Genomic DNA, 19717 nt, shown 5'->3' with positions numbered 1-19717 from the left:
TGTAGGTGCGTTACCCAGCCCAACTTCATGTCGCCCATCTGCTCCACTTAAGGATTGTCCCTTTGGAGGCTCTCTATTTCACAGAATTAAACCAACCCTGCCTTGCCTCACCAAGAATCACACGCTCCTCCTTTAATAAATGCACGCTCTTTCTCTCCACTGCTCCAGTAACAGGCTGAGGGAATCACAAGCAGTAGCTTCACTTGTTTTTCCCTTAGCAAATCATTTCTTTTCCAGGTCAAGTTATTTTTAACCTGGCTCAATTCCCAAATCAGATTCACTGCCTCGCCACAGGAAAAGCTGTAGCAGCACGTTTGGGAGAAACGGGGGAGGCTTACAGATGTGAGCAAAGGTACAGTTACCAAAGCAAGGAGGGCTTAGGCTAGCTCTGCTGCCAAAATAAAGGCTTGTGGAGATGCAGATTTGGTTTCTCATTTTTCACGTGCATTCCCAAGGAGGTCTAAAAATTGTTCTAATGAACAGAGACCAGAGATGCTGCTCATATCTATGAGCTGGACACCATGCTGACCTTGGGAACTCCGGGGGTTTCCTAAGATTAGCCCTCAGCCCGAGAGACAAAAACATTGGACCAAGGGGGTCTTCACCCTCTGCTGCGTGAGGCCGTCCTGTCATCCTGCCCCCTCTGAATGAAGCTGGACACTGCATGAACAGCTAAATCCACATCACTGACAAAAAATAAAGTGCTACCTCCATTTCACTACAAAACTGCAGCGGAGACTGTTCAGCGTCACATTCAAACTGGAGTAAAGCTGGAAATGGGATCCAGATGTTCAAGGGCATCTCCAGCTTTCCCCTTATATACACACCTTTCTGCAGCTCTTATTGCTTGGTTTGGTTTACACTGTTCTGTTTGGCGTTTCTCACTTCGATCCCCTGTAATGCAGCAACCACAGGAACCCAGGGCACAGGAGCAGGGGTTTCACTGGAACAGATCCCCCATCCCTGCAGGCATTCAAGGCCAGGCTGGATGTGGCTCTGGGCAGCCTGGGCTGCTGGTTGGCGACCTGCACACAGCAGGGGTTGGAACTGGATGAGCACTGTGCTCCTTTGCAACCCAGGCCATTCTGTGATTGTAGAATTCTCCAAACAGGAGTTACTTTATTGCAATTAATTTTCAGATGCATTTGGATTTTCTAAAGCAGTCCTAAAAAGCAGTCACTGACCAACATAGGTAGGTTCTGCTTCTACAGCAGAGCATTAAATAATTTAAAAAATCACAGCATTTGGTGAGGAAAAAACCCCAACATACGAAAGCTAACAAAGCAAAAGGTCAGCAAGCTCTTCCAACGCATTGTCTATGCTGACAGCATTGGAGAGCAGGCATCCCTCGCCTTTACCTAGCTTGAACCGACTGCTAATGGACATTACCCTCTGCTGCTGCTGCTGCAGAGCCATTCTGTTCTGTTCTCTCTGCAGGGCTGACTCACTCTGCAGTGCACGCAATCTGCCACATTACACAGAACTATTTATGTGCCAGCAGACGCCACCTCTTCTCAGTCAGGCCCGCCACGAGGCTGTCGTTCCATGCTCTGGGGCTGCCTGCTCTGCTCTTCCAAAGCAAAGTCAATCCCTGGTGGATGCAATCCCTGATGGATGGGGCTGCACTCAGACCTAGCAGAGGAGCGGTCAGTAAATGAAGGAAAGGAGCTGAAAGGTCTGTAATTTTCCTAGTACCTTGACTCACCTCAGAAATCTGGTGACACAGTAGCCTCACCAGAGGACTTGAAAGGCAAGTTTTCACCTGGGAGTCACCAGTGAGGATCTAGAGCACGGCTGTAACAGAGAACAGCCGACGGAGTTAGACTGTTAATTTTACTCCTGGTGTATTTGCAGGTACTAATGCAAGGCAATCCTTTCCCTTTCACAATAACCCTGGCTTTTTTTTTAAGCTGTTCTCACGATTTGCGTGGGTTTATAAATGCAGAAGGCTTGGCACTCCAAGGCATAAATCAAGATGCTGTTGATGGCATTTTATCTGTATTTGGTTATGTAAGTATCCATCGTGATTCTAAGCCTGGTAACCAACACTGTGGCTATGCCAGGGTCCAAACAAGTTCCTATAGGCTGGTGCCTTTAAATTGCTTTTCTTATCCCAGAGATCAGACTACCACAAGCATTTGGTTGCTCCCAAACACGTTTGCTTATATTCTTCTAATCTGGCCAAAAGCAAGGCTGGCAGCATCTCCTCCTCGTAGGCAGACCTCAAATGATTTCACCCAGCCAGGCCCTCCACACAAGACTCCTGCCACACAAGAGCAGTGCATCTCCTCCAGACAGCCCAAATCCACCATCACCTCTCCCAGCTACAGGCTCTTCACAGAAGCACTCATTGCAATCACTGCAAGGAGACTTTAGTATATGGTATTTTTTTCCAGAAGTGTTCAGAATATCTGAGAAAACACAGCTCACAGGGTCCGAGTCCACTGCTGTTCCTCAGGAAAATGGGATCGATGTGATTCAGAACAGGAAACACTGAAGAGACATTTTCCTCCCCATCCAATTCTGTTTCCATCCTCATCCCATTCAAACATGCAGGGCTTTCCACGAACCAGCCCACATCTCTGTACCACCGAGCACTACTGAGAGCATTGCTGAGGGTGCCCTGAAGTCGAGCCACTTGAAACACAAAAGCCATGGTTCTCTCCAGCCCGGAGCCAAGCAGCTGACAGCCTATCACATGAACCCAGGCAGACATCTTTTAGCCAACAAACCAGTTAGCTTGTTAACAATGCTGCTGGGTGGTCTCTAGTTTAAAGATCAGCTATTCTGAAGGTGCACATGTTCCTACCAGGTTAAAGCTCAGGGTGGTGATGCTCAGTGGCTCCCAGAGCTCTGGCCACAGCTGTGTTGTGCAGAGCTGCCCATTGCACTGCTATACCTGAGATACAGCTCTGCCATACCAGCATTCCAAGTGACACAGATAAATCATTCCAGACCTCCCAGCTTGATTACCAAGATGCTACTACATATTTAAGTAATGTTAACTTAGATAATGAATCAGAAAAAGCTCTTTCTGTTCCCCAAAATATTAAAGGCCACATACTTCCCAAATGGGCTCTGGATAACATCTGCAAGCACTAGCTTTGTAAGGGTCCAACATACAGCTCCCATGGGAGCTCCAGCATTGTTTTGTGACATCCACAAACCCCCTGGATGGGAGAACTCTGCTTCAGCACTTCTCAGCTGCAACAGCAGACTTCCCAGCTTGAATGCTCCTGACTTTCAAAGTATGAGTTCCTAAACGAATCCATTTTGTTGAGGAGACAGTCGTTCAGGTACTCCAGCAGCAATCCATGCTAACAGCGCAGCTTCCCCTCCATCCAAGTCCTGCAGAGCAATCAGGACACATGGTCACTCAGCAGCTCCCATTCCTTGCCACACACAGCAGTTTGTACCCTTACTCCCACACTGCACAACCACACAGCAAAGCACCACCTGACCAGGCAGAGCTGAGCGCTGACAGCACTGCAGCAGCCCAGCATTCTGCTCACAAGCACAGCCCAGGCAGCAGCAGCATCCGTCGCTCTTTGCCCAGGAAGAAAAAAGAATGCGTTCAGCAGTCATCAACAACTTCCACATAGCACTCAGTCACTTCCAAGGCCCTGCCTCCCCCTCTTAGAACCCCTCCTCTCCCCAGAGCGGCAGCAAAAGCATTAAATCAGAGGCAGAAGAGTCATTACAGCAATGTAGTGAGGAAGTTTTATTTGGAAACATCGTATAAGTTCGTAACCCAACAGTGGGTGCACAACTCTGATGCCAGAGCATACGCAGTTACTACTGAAACACGGGAGTGTTTCGGACAATTGCTGTAATAAAACACAAGATTCTCATACTCCAATACCATGACACTACAGCAATCTTTAGAATCAAAGTTACATCCAAGGAATTCTCTGCACTTACAATTGACCCCACAGTGTAATCTACCTATATATAAGATTAATATATATAGCATGGGAAATTGAAAATCTTTGCTCCATAGATGTATGAACATGTCAAGTCTTTTATAAATAAACATCCAGTGAAGAGAAAAATTACATTTCTAGTTCATATTTATACATAAAGTACTAACAGCAATGGGTGGAAAATTGCACGCAGGCCACCCCAAGCCACACAGCAGGCTTGGAACTGCCCAACCAATTTAATATTGAATTACACACATGACGGACAAGTCACTAACGTACATTGCGCATTTACAAGAGATCAACTACCAAATTGGGACAACTGTACACATTGGAGAGACCATTTCCATTCTGGAGCTTTGTTGTTTTTTTTAAATGCTGATTTGTTACATCTCTTTACACCATACTGCGACGTTTACTTTGTGGAGAGGATAAGGGCAACAATGAGGCCGTAGAGACCCAAGACTTCAGCGAAGATCAAAATGAGGATCATGCCCACAAATAACCTGGGCTGCTGTGCTGTGCCCCGTACTCCTGCATCACCCACGATGCCAATGGCAAAGCCAGCAGCCAGACCGCTGAGGCCCACGCTCAAGCCAGCACCCAGCTGAAGAAAGCTCCTGTAGGACAGATGAAAAGAAGGCTCAGTGGCGAGCAACAGGACGTCACCTTCCATCTTCAGGATGAACTCAGTCCCTCTCTTCGGGAAGCGGGGGCAAACAAACATCTAAAGAGAACCTCTTTCCTGCAGAAAGATCTCTACTCATTTAAGTAAGCACAGCACATCTCATGAAGCAGATGCTTCCCACGACTCCTAGCTCCAGTGCTTACTCTGGGCTCACTGTAGCATTCACACTAACACCTATCCCAGTGATGTGCAGCCTATTCATGGCTGCTTTTCCTTCCTGCCTTCAGCAGCCATATTACACAGCCATGGCATACACTGGTGAGAAGTCCTCCTGCAGCACAAGAGTTGCACATGGAGTTAATATGGACAGGTCAGTCAGGGATGCTCTGGCTTTCCAGATGAGGTACCTGAAGAGCAGTCCTTAAGAGTCTGACCACCTGGTTCCTTTGCAGTTACATTTCCACCTGCTGTTTCTTAGATAAAGGCTTACAGCTCAGCCAACCACAATGCTCATCTGCACTCACATGTACAACAGCACAGCTACCTGCTCTGTTAGGCCTCAGAAGCATTGTTTTATTCTGACATCCATCAAGCTAGAGCTAGCTACTCTCAGAAGCTGAGCAGATTAAGTTTCAGACTATGGCTGGTATAGAGGTACAATGCATAGCCTGAGGATTGATTCACCACCTTGCTTCTTTAGAAGCAAGCAACATTAATTATTCACTGCATCTCCCAGGCAACAGGAAAGCTATTTAGATTAACTTGTGAGAAGACCTGCGTACTCCATGTCTAGAATGTGACACTGTGAAACAAACTCAGGCCCCCATCCCATGGCTGCACTACTTTTCTGGAGACATAAACCATGACTGTATCTCACAATACTGCTTCTGATCTGTCAGCTAACACATCTCTATCACTGATGCTAAGACACTGCGTAGGACAGCTGAAGTCCAGTTGCTGTTCTTGAGGTCAGCTTGGGAGCATTCAACATTCACGGCAACCCACGCTTTCTGAAGAGCTTAATGGAAAATCTACCCATTCCAGAGCATCCAAATTTCAACGAAATTCACAGATACAGAACTTACTTGAATAGTGTGATAGTTGGTGAAAGGGCATTGGCAATGAGGACCGCCACTACGAGGCCATAGATAGCTATAATACCCGCCATGACAACAGGAATAATCGACTTCATGATGAGCTCAGGCCTCATGACAGACATGGCTGCAATACCCGTGCCACTCTTCGCAGTTCCATAAGCGGCTCCCAAGGCTGCAAGAGAAAAGACACATTAGGAAGTTCCCCAAATAACGCTGCCTTTGTCAGACCGCAGCATCAGAACAGCTGAGTCAGCACAGGGAAGAATTGTGCAAGGCTAACTTGGTCACTTGACCACCTGGTGTGTCAGGGAGGCGCATTCCCTTAAAGGAAGTGACTTACCCACAGTCCTGGAACGAAACTGCTGCTGCTCAAGCACTACTGGCCACAGAACATCCCCTGAGCAGCCAGCTTCACAGCAGGCCAAGCACTGCAGCACAAACGCATTCCCTACTTAGGTCTGCATTTGAACTTGTTACCTTGGCATTTGTGCCCTCCCTGAGTCCAGAATGCAGAGGCTCTCCTCAGTGGAATTTGGGAAGAAACGTAGCAAAGCAGGCTTTGCTACTGCAGCAGGATGCAGCCTGATTGAGAGCCATAGCTCTTAACGTTACTGAACTTTGAGTTCTTAAACACCCCCAGTGTTTAACAGATCACCTTGTGTTATCCCACATGAGGCCTTTTCTACCAGAGAAGGGGTATCTGCCCCATGCTCTGACATGGGATGAAACACACAGCTTCATCAGATAGATTGAGATAGCAGTGACTGTTCATATTCCTGCTACACTTTGTTCCTTGGAGAAAGGACTCCCTCCTTCCATGCAATACCTCCACCTGATGAAGCATTCAGGTCCAAACACTCGCTAACCCAACTGCTGGACTCAGGAAGAGCAGCACAGCTTGCAGTTCACCACCACAGACACCACAGCCACCCTCCTCACCACCACCTTGGAGGTACTGAACATGCAGCCTGCAGCACACAAACCCAAAGCTTGGTCTCCAAAGCAGCAAATGGGCTCATCACCTTTAACAGAGTACTGCCGGAAACAAGAGCCCCAAAGTACTGCCTCAAAAGAGTTACTTCTGACCTGAAAGCTTTAAAAGTCTCATAAAAGTTCATTCTTTGATTCGGAAGTGTTTAGAAAGACCCATTTTGTTTCAGCCTTGCTCTGGAGTACATTAGGAAGTCCACCTTTGGACTGCACTCAGCACCACTGGAAGATGATGAGTAGCTGAGCAGCCACCCGTGACCACAGCTGAAACAGCACCAGCAGCAAGGTAAGGGCCACCTCATTCCCTGACACCATGGCATCAATACTCAAAGGTTTGAGTCCTGATTAAGTAGCATGAAAAATACTCCTGCCTGCTCAAAACGGCCACTGAAGAGTACTGCAAACAGGCATTTCAAATGCTTGTGCTGTCCAGGCACTCCTTACATGCACGTCTGGCTGACCCTTCATAAGAATTCAGCTTCCTAGAGGGCAGAGTTGTTTGTTCCACACGGATGTGTAGCTGCCTCTTACACTAGTGGAGGATGTTACAAAAGAGCTGCTAGTTTTTCAGATGGTTTAGGCTCTGCTATTCTCCCGTATCTAGTTAAAGCCAACTCAAGCAGCCAAGAAGGAAGGGTAATCCTCTCAGCTCTGCACAATGAAAGTTCAGGAGAGTAAGGGCTACAATCACATAAGACTCCCTCCCAGAAGTGGTTTTAGTTAAAGACTGGAAGGAAAGCCTCATCAACTACAAATTAGTTCTGCATTAACAAAGATCTAACCTCCTCTAACCCAGATCCTTTTCAAGTCTTTCCTAGAAAGAGACACATAAAGAACTGTTTGGTGCAGTTCAGAAGTAGATTGTTCCATCCGTTCTGCAGTTTTATTGCAACTAGGAGATGGGTTTCACTTGCCTTGCATGTGAAGTCCAGAATTCATTGCAGAAACTTAGTTACAATATCAGTGATGCTAGCTGTACATGGCTACACCCTGGGGCATCTAGAAGATTGCTCTGCCTTGAATTAGGAGCCTTTTCTTTCATATTAAACATCCAAGGAATGGATGCAAGTGAAATCAAGATTCAGGTCACCTTCCAGCCAAAGCTTTCAGTAGAAGCCACTTCTGCCTAAGCTTGCACAGTTCTCTCTAAGGCCTGCAAGGGGAGAGAAGTTCACTGTTCAAAGCTACATCTGTCATTACTTCCTCCAAATCTGAGGTTTCTTTGAGGTGTTGCAATTAACACAGCAGTGGATTACAGAAATGGGTTTTGCAATAGTGCATACAGAAAGCCAGCCTGATTGAGTTTTTGGGGAGGGGCAGTTCTAGTCAGTTTCTAGTTATCTATCCCAAAAACCTACAGAACAGACAACTGTTAGCACACTGACTTTATCTAGGCCGTTTATGAAACAAAGTCACCCACACTGTGGCAGCAAGTTGCCACACAGCTTACACTTAGCACTGACCAGCTGCTTGTCCCCCACCAGAACAGCACAAGCACATCCAGCCTCGGAGCTGGCACATCTGCACCCCATCAGCATTCATCAGCATTCTGCCCAGCAGCCTCACACCAGAGGTCCCCACACTTCCACAAAGCTTACAAGGCAGCTTGCCTCATCCCTGTCCACTAGCCTCAGAAGCGCTCCTTGTGCTTTTGGTGCTGCCCTTGAGCTGCATCCCAGGGAGCAGGCCCACCTCCCCACCGCACAGCTGCTCAGCACGGGCCATGCGGCACCCAGGGCACTTCTGTACTTCTGGGCTTCCACTTCTTGACAGCCGTGAATGTTTGAAGCACTGCATGCACTACGTTCAGAATGCTCCAGCTGAGTTGCAAATCAAGTACTTTCGGAATCTCAGAGAACAAGGCTTGAAGGGATCTACGTGAACAGCAGTAAGAAGCGAAACAAGAGTTTTGTTCATCAGCGTTACATACCATGACTCCAAATACTGACATCAGATCAACACAGCTCAGTCTCCCTAATACACAAGCCAATTAGACTGTCATTACTTTCAGAGCAAACCCTGCCTTTATGGCAGCTATCAAGACACCTCAGTAATAAAGAAGGAACAGCACTTTGCCATCTAGCTTTATCAGGGGAAGAAGCCACGCTGCCTATAACCAGGAATTGTGCCATTCAAAAGCTCAAAGGTGTGCAACACAAGTTCACACATCATTTGAGGCTTACTCCCAGTACGCCTGTTTCAAAGGTAACTCGAACATGAAGAATTTCTGTAGGGTAATGCCTTGAACTCATGCTACAGCTGCTTTAGTACCACTCCTAGGACAAAACAGCACCTCTATCAGCCAGAGGTGGGAGCAGCAGCAGTGTGACAGCACAGCTCTGAGATGAAGCATGCACTAGAAAGCAATATGCCATGCAGGCAGTGGCTGCAGGAAGACCAGTCTTACCAGAGCAAAGGCTTTCACTGCAACTTTGACACTGTTAGCACTTGTCATCTGTGCTGTAGGTCAGTGCTAGCACAAGTGTCAGGACCAAGCTGCTGTAGCTATAGCTGCAGTGCTCAGTGAGGTCATGCACCAAGCACATCAATCCTGCAGCTAAGACAGCTGCAAGCCACCTCATGCAACACCCCAACACCCCTCCATGCACAAAGAGACTGTTCCCAAAAGCCTTACAGTTCCTGTGCAACTCTGCGGGCACACATGGACAACTCCTGCAGCCCCATGGGCACTGACACACACTGACCACCACGAGTCTTCAAGTCAAAGCACCACTCCTACAGATGAGACTTCTAGCAGTCTGAGCAGCTGTGATGAATGCAGATGTGGTAGGAATCAGTCATGCACCTCCAGCAGCATCTGACCCATTCAGAGCTGTGATTCCTCCTGTCCCACCACAGGGATGCAGGTTTCCACACAGCAGTGGCAGAGGAAAAATTCCCACAGTGCTTCAGCTGGACTTCCTTGGATTAGTAACACAAGTCAAACTTCCAGACAGACAGAATGCTGTCTGCTATCATGGCAAGACTGAAAGACCATTCTGGATGAGAATGTGCACCCTGAGCCTTCTCTAATTAATCCAGCATCAAATGGGCTGTCCTGTGCAATAGGCAGGCTTGCCTTCTACCAGACAGCAGGAACCAGTTCACCTGAAGACCTGCTAATCCTCAATCAGGCTGTTAACCTCTGCAGGATTCTGCTAGAGGTGACAGCTGGGTCAAGCACAGCCCTTGCTCTGCCGTGCCGGGCTCATGGTCATCTTCAGAGGTGGGAGGCAACCCAGCAGTGCTGAGGCCCCTCCACACCACCAAGTTTAACACGAACACAGCCCTACCTCAGATCACGGTCACAGATGCTCCACAGCTGCTTTGGCAAAACCCTGTGATGCACAGCTGCCCCTTCACAGGGCAGCCACAAGAGTGGAGAAGTACCTGGAACCCACACAGCATCAGAATGCAGAGCTGGAGAGCAGCTGCAGCTCATCTCCAGGGATGGCTGCAGGGGTAACAGGCGCTGCCCTGCAGGGAGAGGCAGCCTGCAATTCTTGACTTGCGTCACCCACAACAGCATTAGGCACAGCATCCTTTTTGTCCTTCCCTGACTGTATGAGAAGACAGCTCTGCATTTCCAGGCTTAAGAATGATGAAAAAACATCAACCTGCAAGAGGCTAATGAGCAATGTGCTTCTCTTCAGTCAATGTTTGAACTCACAAACACCAGGTCCTTGTGGTTATAGCACTCCAGAACAGACAACCCAAAGAGGTTATCAGTCAGTTACCCAACCAGCTGAGATGGCTGCAGCTGCACTCTGCATGCAGAGCACTGTGTAGCATACAAGCCAGGTTTGTTTTACTAAGCTGTGACAAAAGGAATAGGTCTTGCCATGAGTACTTGCCAGCAAGCAGCAACATATACTGGTTCCACCACAAGCCAGCCCTATTGATACTTATCCTCATCATTCGGCCTCCCACTGCCCTGATGAGCCATTCACAGACAGGTGGCCCACTGCAAGAAGGTGCAGATTAGCAGAGCTGCTGTTTCTCATGCCAGCTGGTTGGCTGAACAGCTTACAGTGCTCAGCACGCAGCAGCCATAGCTAGGAGGGCCCTGAGGAAGCCAAGGTCATCCCATTCAGACCCATGTGATAAGACTGAAGCCTTGTGCTCACAAGTTTCACCACTCAAAGGAAGCAAGGTCAGCAGGTTACGCCTTGCTGTCTTGTGAGGGCAGTTAGCAAGGAGAAGCACAGTTCTGTGGTCCCATGGTTTCCAGTACCACAGAACAGCCTGATGGAGCTCTAGAATTTTCCAGTTAGCAACCACCATTTGCGATTAGTCAGGCTCCAGAGAGATGAAAGAGGCTCATTTTAGGAATTGAAAGAAGTCGATTAAGAGGTCCCAAGGCAACTGGTGGTCATCTTTACTACTGCACTGAAGCTCCATCACAGTGAAAATGCACAAAGACTTCATAGTCTACAGTGACTCTGGGGCCAGATCAGAATCCCACCAGATCAGCTGGAAGCCACTCATAGCAGCTTCAGCCCAGTTCTACACAACTAATGGTTAAGGCTTTGCTTATAATGGTTTTGGATGTTCCAGACACTAGTATTTGCAGAGCAGAAATCATGCACTTACTTATGTCTTCCATTAAGTAAACTCACCTGTAGCAGCACTGCTTGTGCCTTCCAACACTCGTGTTGAGAGTCCACCATTTTACCTGCTGTTAGTTTAAGACAATTTTATGTGGCTCTCTATTGCAGTCAGTACAGCAATGTGAAGTGCTGACCACATTTCTCCTGCCCCAACCACCTGCCTCTGAAGGTCTTTGGAGTGTTTGGCAGAGCAGAGTGATTCTCTGTTCCCATTCATTTCTCACCTGCAAGTTACACCTGGGCAGTATGCTGTTCCTCCTAGGCTGAGGGCTGTAGAGGCCTTCATACTCTCTTCCACCAACCCCTCACCCACCAAGAACAGTATTTCAGGAAGCATAGGAGTCACCTGCCCTCGGGGGTATGAGCTGTTTGCAGTCAAGATGCCTCCTGGAATCAGTGTGCAGGCTGACAGCTGCACCAAACACACACTGAGCCAGCAATTCCATGGGGTGGGATGTGCATACGTGGGGGGCCTGAGCAGCTAACCAACAGCTATAGCACACCTGTGGCCCAAGCTTAAAATAAAAGTTCTGTTAGCTCCGCAGCAACAATGAGAAGTAGGACACAGGACTGCCTTCTCACTGCTGGCTGGAGTCCTCCTCATTAGCAGTGTTCCCAACGCCTGGCAGCACAGCAGCATCACATCACCCGCTCCAGCAGGTCCTAGCAAGACTCCTATCACACCCTGGGGACCTGATGGAGCAGCCTGGCTCATCCCACTCTTCTGGACAAAGTGCCTTGCACGCTGCTGGGCAGCTTTGCTCAATGCTGTGCTTCTTCATTTCTGCATGCAGAAGTCACATGGAAAAGTCTCTCACTGGATCACTCAGCAGCATCTGACACTGAGCCAGCCATATGTTTTAGACATAGGAAATAAAGCAATCTTAGCTCCCAGAACAGGCTGTGATCAGTGACAGCAGGCCTGGGACAGCCAAGGTCACACAGCCTGCTCTGGGCTTCTCGCTGCCCTCAGCACGAGCTGACCAGAACGAGTTCTGCTATCTATTCTACATCAGCTGTTAATGTTCCAACACCAAACAGAACTGCTTGAAGTCACCTGTTTTCACATCAAACTAGCCTGGGCAGTGTCAAACCTGACCATGTTTACTAGAAACATGTCTTTAATACAATCAGCAGCCTCGCCAGAAGCTGATCTTTAGGCACAGCATGAGTCAGCCATGATCACTGCGCTGCTCAACACCCATCCACAGCAAGTTCAGGTATTTGCACACTGCTTGCCCACAAAGCCTTAGCTCCCAGCTCCCAGGCAGCTTTCAGATGTGCTGCAGTGGTCCTACTCACCAGATGTACTCAGGCCCAACAGGCTGCTGGCTGCCTGAAGCCCAGCCCTGCCCCAGCAGCAGCACAGTGACCAAACCCTCACTGGTACAGCTTGGGTGGCCCGAGTTACCCAGTCCAAACCCTGCCCTGCCACCTGCAATCCCACAGTACAGCACTACCAGACCTGCAGCTTCTAGGAAATACCTCATTTCTACTTCAGAGGTGCCAGGCAATGCTCTGAGTTCTTACTGAAAGGTTGACTCAACACTGCATCCCTCACCAAGGTTTCTACTGACGCAAACTTTGCACAGAAGTCTGAAATGCCATACAGTGCTCTTCTGCTTCTGCAGGAAGAATGAGATGCTGAGCTTCCTTGGGGAAGTAGTCACTGAAGACTTTAATCATTGCTATTGCCAAAGGCGTTCATCTGCCAGCTCCATTTTGCCTCCCTCTCCTGTGAGGTGCTCAGCCTGCTCCTGGTGGGCAGGCGGGTGGGCAGAGCCTGCACTGTGCGTGCCACGTTCCAGGCAGCATCAGGCACACGTATGATGGTTGAGCTCCATGACAGCTGCCACCGCATGCCCTCAGTACTGGGCACAGCTTCTTTCGTGCTGAGATGTGAGCTCAGAGCAGCATCGAGCCCAGCTCCCAGTGCCCACACCAGCAGAGCCACAGTCGCCCCTCAAACGTTTTATATCTACCGTACATTCCCAGCTTGAACTGCTGCTCTAACCAAGAGCAGCCTCCACCAGTCTGCCTTTCAGTCTTCAATACCATCTCAGAGGCATCACTGACACCAATGAAGATGGGTGTAAGAGCAGCAGCGACGTGACTGGAGCTGCAGTGGCTGCTGAATGAGTGCAAGGACTCCTCCGCACCAGCCTGGGTGGAACACGGACACTGCAGTCCATGCATGCAGATGGGCAAGCAGGTCAGGGTGTGCATGCAGAGCACACTAAGGCTTCGAAGCAGAAGCTGCTCCCTGCAGGTGCCTGACACGTTCTGGTCATATCAGTGCTGAGAAGCACCACCTCCTGGGCCACGGGGCCCCGCGACCCACAGCACTGCCTGCAGTGGGGCAGAACCGCAGAGCTGTCGGGGCTGCTCAGCCCCGGGGCGGCTGTGAGACAGGCTGAGGGACTCCGTGCTGATCTCAGCCACCTACAGCACAGACAGCTGCGGACGAGAGCTTCCCCGGCTGTGCGAAGGGAAGGCGGAAGCCCAAAGGCACCATTCAGCATCACCAACGCCTTAAGACCGACCGCACCGGCACGCCCATGGAGGCTCCGGTCCCAGAGAAGCGCAGCCCGGCGCTGCCCCAGGGAAACGTCAGCGCAGCGCAAAGCGGCTCCGCAGCGGAAGGTCCGCCCCGGGATGCAGCGGAACGGCCCGGCGTGGCTCCGGAGCCCCACCGGCACCGCAGTCACGTGACAGCGGGGGCTCCGCCGGCGGCGGTGACGTCACCGCGCGGACCCTCGGCCGATGCCCGGATGGAGCCGGGAGGAGGAGGGGGGGGAGCGGCCCCCCATCGCCACCCCCGCGCGAAGCCCGACTCCCCCGCCCCGACAGCCACCCCCGCCGGAGCGCGACCGCACGGCCCCGGGCGCGCACCCCCACCCCCACGCCGCAGGAGGGCTCACCGCTGAAGACCATGGCGGCCGAGGCGCCCATCACGGCGAAGAAGGAGGCGTACTCGGGGGTGCTGCCGGAGGACATGGCTGCGGGGTCGGGGGGGCCGGAGCGGGGCACGGAGCGGGCAGGCAGGGAACGGGGCTCCGCCGCGGCGCCGTCCTCCGCAGGCAGCGGCCGGCCACAAAATGGCGGAGGCGAGGAGAGAGGGTGGGCGGGAGAGCGGCGGGCGGAGGCCGGCGATGGGGAGGGCGGCGCGGAGCTGCGTCCCGGCGGCACTGCGCGGCGGCTCTGCGCGGCGCCCTACATATGGCCTCCGCAGGACAAAATGGCGGCGGCCCGCCCGTCACGTGATCGAGCCCCTCCCTCCGCCGGCCGCTCCCACGGGTCACGACGTAGGGGGGATCAGCCTCGCCGCTCTCCGCCGCTCCCCGCCCGGCGCTCCCACGGCCAGGTGGGCTCCGGGGCCTGCAGAACACCGCACCCTGGCCGCCAACGCGGAGCTCGGCCGCGCTCTGGCCCCCTCTCCGCCCGGACTCTCCCCCCTCCCACGGCGGTGGTTCGGTCCCGCCCGCCGCGTCCCACAGAGCGTGATTCAGCGCTCATTAGCATAGGGGGCGTGTCCTTGAGATACCACGCCCCCATGTCCGAGGAGGGCGTGGCCTCGCGTGGCGCTGAGGCGGGCGTTCTGCCCCACGTGCCCGGCCGTGCCCGCATCTCTCGCGCTGTGTCCCCGCGGTGCGGGCTCTTACCGCATCTCATCCGCTGTGCCACCTCCCCTGCGGCGCACCCGCAACCCTCTGCCGTGTCCCAGTGCCGTGCTCTCTTGCCCTACCCCTTGCACTGTAGGCAGGCTCGTGTGCTCAGCACCAGTGACCATACTCTGGCATTTTTTCTGGCTCGGGGCCCCTTTCCCCATAGCGTGGCAGTGCCCACAGCCCTCCAGCACGTCCCTGCTGCCCCGTGCCGTGTCCCTGTCCGTTGGCAGCACCAGAGCTGGGCTGTGTCCTGCGTGCCACTCTCTGGCCGCCCAAGCTGAGCCTGGTCCTGGGCCATTGCCATCCCCACAGCCATTCTGGAGCTACTGCTGCTGCTGAGTGCTCCAGGGCAGCACTGTGCTGGCTTTGGGGTTCATGCAGCTTCACAGCCTTCCCTTTGTGCTAATTGTGCTTCCCTTAAGCATCAGAGCTCTGATGGAGGACCTCTGTGCATCACTGCCATCCCTTGGTCACCTCTCCGCCCGGTCAGATCTGTGAGGAAATAAGAACTGATGGCACTGAGCATCAGTGCCCTGGGGGGCAACATGCAAGGTGCAGGACCCACATGTGCTCCTCCCCCATCACCACCACCATCACCCCCAGCCCTCTGCCACCTCTCTGCTTTTCCTGCAGCACTGCACCCTGGGAGCTGTAGTTTGCCAGCCCAGCACAGTCACTGTTGCTATGGCAGTGGTTGCCATCACTAATGAGGGTTTCCAACAGCCCCAATTTGCAACAAGAGGCCTTTCAGTAGTGCAGGAGCTGAGGCAGGGACAGGCCTTGCTCTGACACGGTGGAGCAATCGGTTGCGTGTTGATTCCCATTATCTGGGTGCTGGGGTGGGCAGGGCCGTGGCTGGAGGCAGTGCTGGTGGTGATGCTCTGCGTGGGGTGGGGTTCAGTGGGGCTGTGGGGTGCTCCTCCCCCTGTGCCTGCAGGCAGCCCCCACTGTGGGGGGAAAGTACAAAGTGCTGATTCATTGAAGGGATGTTTTCTATGCTTTTAACTTTTCCTCAAAAGATTTCAATTTATACTCCCACAGCACCTCGTATTTATCCAACCCCATTCTGCCCTGCTTGTCCCTGGGCTGTGGAAGCACCAGGTAGGGGAAACACTCATGGCCTTGCCTGCCTCTGGCTGCGTGATGCCCAGGTGCTGAGGGGCTTTTGGGCGCTGCTAAATCCTTCCTGGGCCATCACTGGTTGAAAACAGACAACTTCCTGGTGCTGCTTCCAGCTGGGGGGGACGCAGGCACTGCTGCCAGGGCTGCAGGCATGAGGGTGCCCAGCCCAGCCCTGTGGTGCTGCCATCACACAGTGCCATCCATAGAGCTCCAGGGACACAGCGCTGCTCTGCTGGTTGGGCATTTTGTGCACGGGGCTCTTCTGCTCTGCTTGGATCAGAAGTAACTGATTTCCATCCTGAGCTGTCTGCTCTGCTCATCTCAACAAGGCACACTGATGCCTCTGATTGAATCCAATCCCATCTCATCCAACCACACCACCATCTCCTCGCTGCTCGGAGCTTCCCTGCCCATCAATCCTCTCTCGTCTCCGTTTTCCATATCACAGTTTTTCTTTGCTTCTCCAAGGATGAAAGCGGGTGGGAAATCACCACTGCTGCCGCTCTCACCCCAGAAATCACCCCTGGCTCCATTCCTCTCCTGTGGATACAGCTCTGCCCCAGCTGAAGCTCCCAGCTCCCAGCTCTGCACTGCATCCACAGCTCCAGAGCACCCAAACGAAGCACTGCAGGGAGCCAAGGTAAACAGCAGGGTTATCGCCTAGTTCAGCAAAGAGAAACTGAAACAGAGCAGGAGCTGTTTGGTTTTATTATTTCTCTTGGCCTGGTGCTGCTTTGTGGTTTGCAGTGGGAGCCCAAGGTCACATCTAGGCAGGATCCCAGCAGCACTGACCTCAGGGCTGCACAGAGCTGAGAACGGGGATTTTGGAAGCAGATGGCCAACTGCCTTTGGTGCTGGAAGAGGCAGAGTGCTGTGGCTGGGTGTCACCTCTCCTCCAACGCCCAACGCAGAATTGTGGCACCGTGCTGTAAGGTTGGCTGCAGATGGGGACAGGCACAGCTGCCTCCCCAAGGTGCAGCCCATGTGGCACAGCTCGGGGGATGTGAGTGAAAAGGGCAAAAGTCACTGTGGATGACAAAAGATCACACAGGGAGAGCTGGCTGGAAAAGCGGAAGGGTTGGTTGGAGGAGACTCAGTGGAAATATGGGATGTGCACGGCGACACTCAGATCCTCCTCTTACCACGTCCCCAGGGGACTACAAACCCTGGCGCTGTCACAGTGTCCCTGCTGTGCGAGGAAAGGCAGCGGGTCCCAGTGCTGTGCCAACAGGACTCTGCAGCAGCGCCCATCCCTGCACCCATGGGCTTCCCAGGAGCCCTGTGCGAGGAGACTTGTCCTCGTGTCCTCAGCTGGAAATGGCCACGATGCTCCGGGCAGCACACAGCACTGCAGCTCTGAGCCCCTTTGCCACAGACACGCTAGGATTGCCTTAATCCAAATTCGGATCCAAATTACTCCTCTTCCCTCACTCAGGACTTGTGCTGTTCGTACTCATCACTGCACCGTGCACAGCTGGGGCTGAGCTGGGCAGGCACGGGGAGACGCGCAGGGCCTGGGGCCCACGTCAGGTGTGCGCTGCTTCTTTCATAAAGGGATTTTTTCCCCATCAGCTGACACAGTCAGGATCACATGGGGCCCTTCAGGAATAGCTCATTCTGTCGGAACGCCTCCGTGGCTCCATGTGAATCAGGAGCACAGCTGACGTGCAGACACCAGGCTGGCACAGACTGCCGCCCATCCTCATGGCACACAGCACAGCCGGCACGGGCTGGCTGCAGGCTGCGGGGTGCTTTCCTGCACGCCGCTGAGGGATGCAGGGCAGCAGCAGTGCAGTGCTCCATGTGATGCATCCTCGACAGCAGGGGAGGGCACGGCCTGAACCACAGAAGCACCGTGCAGACGCTCCAATATTCTTCCTCCCTCTTCCCTGAGCGTGCAGCACTTCCTCGTGCCGGGGGTGGCTCTCAGCACACAGCTCTCCCCACAGGAGCACTGAGATTTCAGTCCCTGCCCAATGCAGGGCTGTGGGCTCCGTGCTGGGGGAAGGACGAGGAACACAGATGAGTTCCCGGCCTCTCTTAACCTTCACAAGTTCTTTGAGCTCGCGGGATGCAGATTAACCATTAAGCCCTTAAACACATCCTTTGCCTCCAAAACCAGTGCAATGGCAGGAGCTGGCTGGTGCCACTGCTGCTGAGTGTCCCCGTCCCTTGTGTACAAGGAAACACAGATCCAGCCCCTGCAAGCACATTCTGGCTGCTCCAGAGACGGATGGCAGCAGAGATCATAAGGCACAATTCAGGCCAAAGGAACTTGTTTACACTGACTTACGGCCAAGGTCTGCCCTTCCCTTTCCTTCTGGGCTGCCCCAGACCCTGCCCTCCTCACACAGCCCCTGAGGGCAGCCTGGGAGCGGGGGCAGCAGCTGGAGACCCCCATGGGCAGAGCAGGACCCCAAGGAGGGCACAGCTCCCTTTCCATATAGACCAGCACATTGCACAGGACATCCATCAGAGCTCTGGACCTGTCAGGGCTGTCCGGTGGGGGGAGAGGGGCTTTTCCTCTCCCTTCAGAAACCTTTACACTCATCCATACTTCCCTCTAGGCTGTGTCAAACACATCACCATCACGTTTCCTCTCCCAGTCAGTTATTCCCCTTCCTGGTTTCCACTTCTGCAATTTCTGCACACACATTGATAGGGCCCCTTAGAGAAGGAAGCTGTACCAGGAAGACCCACAGCTTCAGCAGTGCTTGCAGCCTTCCCTGAGCAGTGTGAGCAGTGCAGGAGGCTGAGCTGCTCCTCCTGCAGCCAGCACTGACACCGGGGAACAGCAGCACAGCCCCAGCACAACTCAGGTGCAGCTCTGGCTTTAAGAGCTTCTCCTTCTCCTTTATCTGCCCCAAACGATGGCACTGTTAGTTAGGAGCTACAGCTGAGCAGCCAGGAACTTGAGATATGGCATCAGCTGTGATTGGTCATGGCAGCTGGTAAAAGAAAATAAAATATGGCAGATTCTTAGAGGTACAGTGTAAGTCAGCGCCTGGAACTGCTGAAATCTGTCAAAGCCAGAATGAAACCTGCAGGCATTGTTTCAGCAAAACCCATAGCTGCCAGCATAGCTGCTTGGGTAGGTAGAGCAGTCCTGATGCTGCCCTGGAGCCGCTCTATGGGGCACTCAGTTCTGCATGCAGGAGCCCAAGGAACACAGTGCCAGCCTGGACATCCCGCCCTGCACAGCCCAGCAAATGGATGCTGAAGGGATTTCTGAAGCCTCAGCCCCAAAGCTCTCCTGAAGGGAGGACAGGTTGGTGCTCTGCAAGACTCACAGCAAGCAAGCAAACTGGCTGCGCTGTGGTCTGTGATGTGTGGACAGTCAGAGCACCAGAGTCCATCAACCCACGGTATGCTCAGAGCCCACGTGTTGGTTCTGGAAAGGGGCCTGAAGCAACCCCTGCAGCACAGCAAGGGGCTTCTCCATGTGGGGAGGCAGATGTGGGTCTTCATGTGAACACGGAGGGCCTGGAAGGAAGCAGGATTTCAGCGTGATGAGAAGCACTTGAAGAGAAACGCCCTGCGCCAGCCACGGCCAGCAGGACAGCACGAGTCATGGCTGGCAGAGCCACGTGGGGACAGACAGACACAGGCAGGGACAGGCAGAGGTCAGGCTTTGGGCTTCTGTTCATGGCACAGAGAATCCAACTCCTGTGGGCTGGCAGGG

The 19717-nt window shown here is 52.7% G+C and overlaps 1 protein-coding gene across 1 annotated transcript; it reads right to left on the bottom strand.

The window, feature by feature from the left end:
- Positions 1–3706: 3706 nt before the first annotated feature.
- On the bottom strand, positions 3707–14283 carry ATP6V0C (ATPase H+ transporting V0 subunit c). The gene is made up of 3 exons (XM_042835386.1): positions 14167–14283; positions 5634–5817; positions 3707–4540 (listed from the first exon to the last, which is right to left on the bottom strand). Exons 1-3 carry the CDS (start codon positions 14240–14242, stop codon positions 4336–4338), a joined length of 465 nt encoding a protein of 154 aa, XP_042691320.1. The 5' UTR covers positions 14243–14283; the 3' UTR covers positions 3707–4335.
- Between the last annotated feature and the right edge of the window lie 5434 nt (positions 14284–19717).

Source organism: Centrocercus urophasianus, unplaced genomic scaffold, assembly GCF_019232065.1.
Source record: "Centrocercus urophasianus isolate 14NV4802_14NV808 unplaced genomic scaffold, USGS_Curo_1.0 seq_51, whole genome shotgun sequence".
Classification (NCBI taxonomy): Eukaryota; Metazoa; Chordata; class Aves; order Galliformes; family Phasianidae; genus Centrocercus; species Centrocercus urophasianus.
This window is presented reverse-complemented; position numbering and strand designations above follow the sequence as displayed.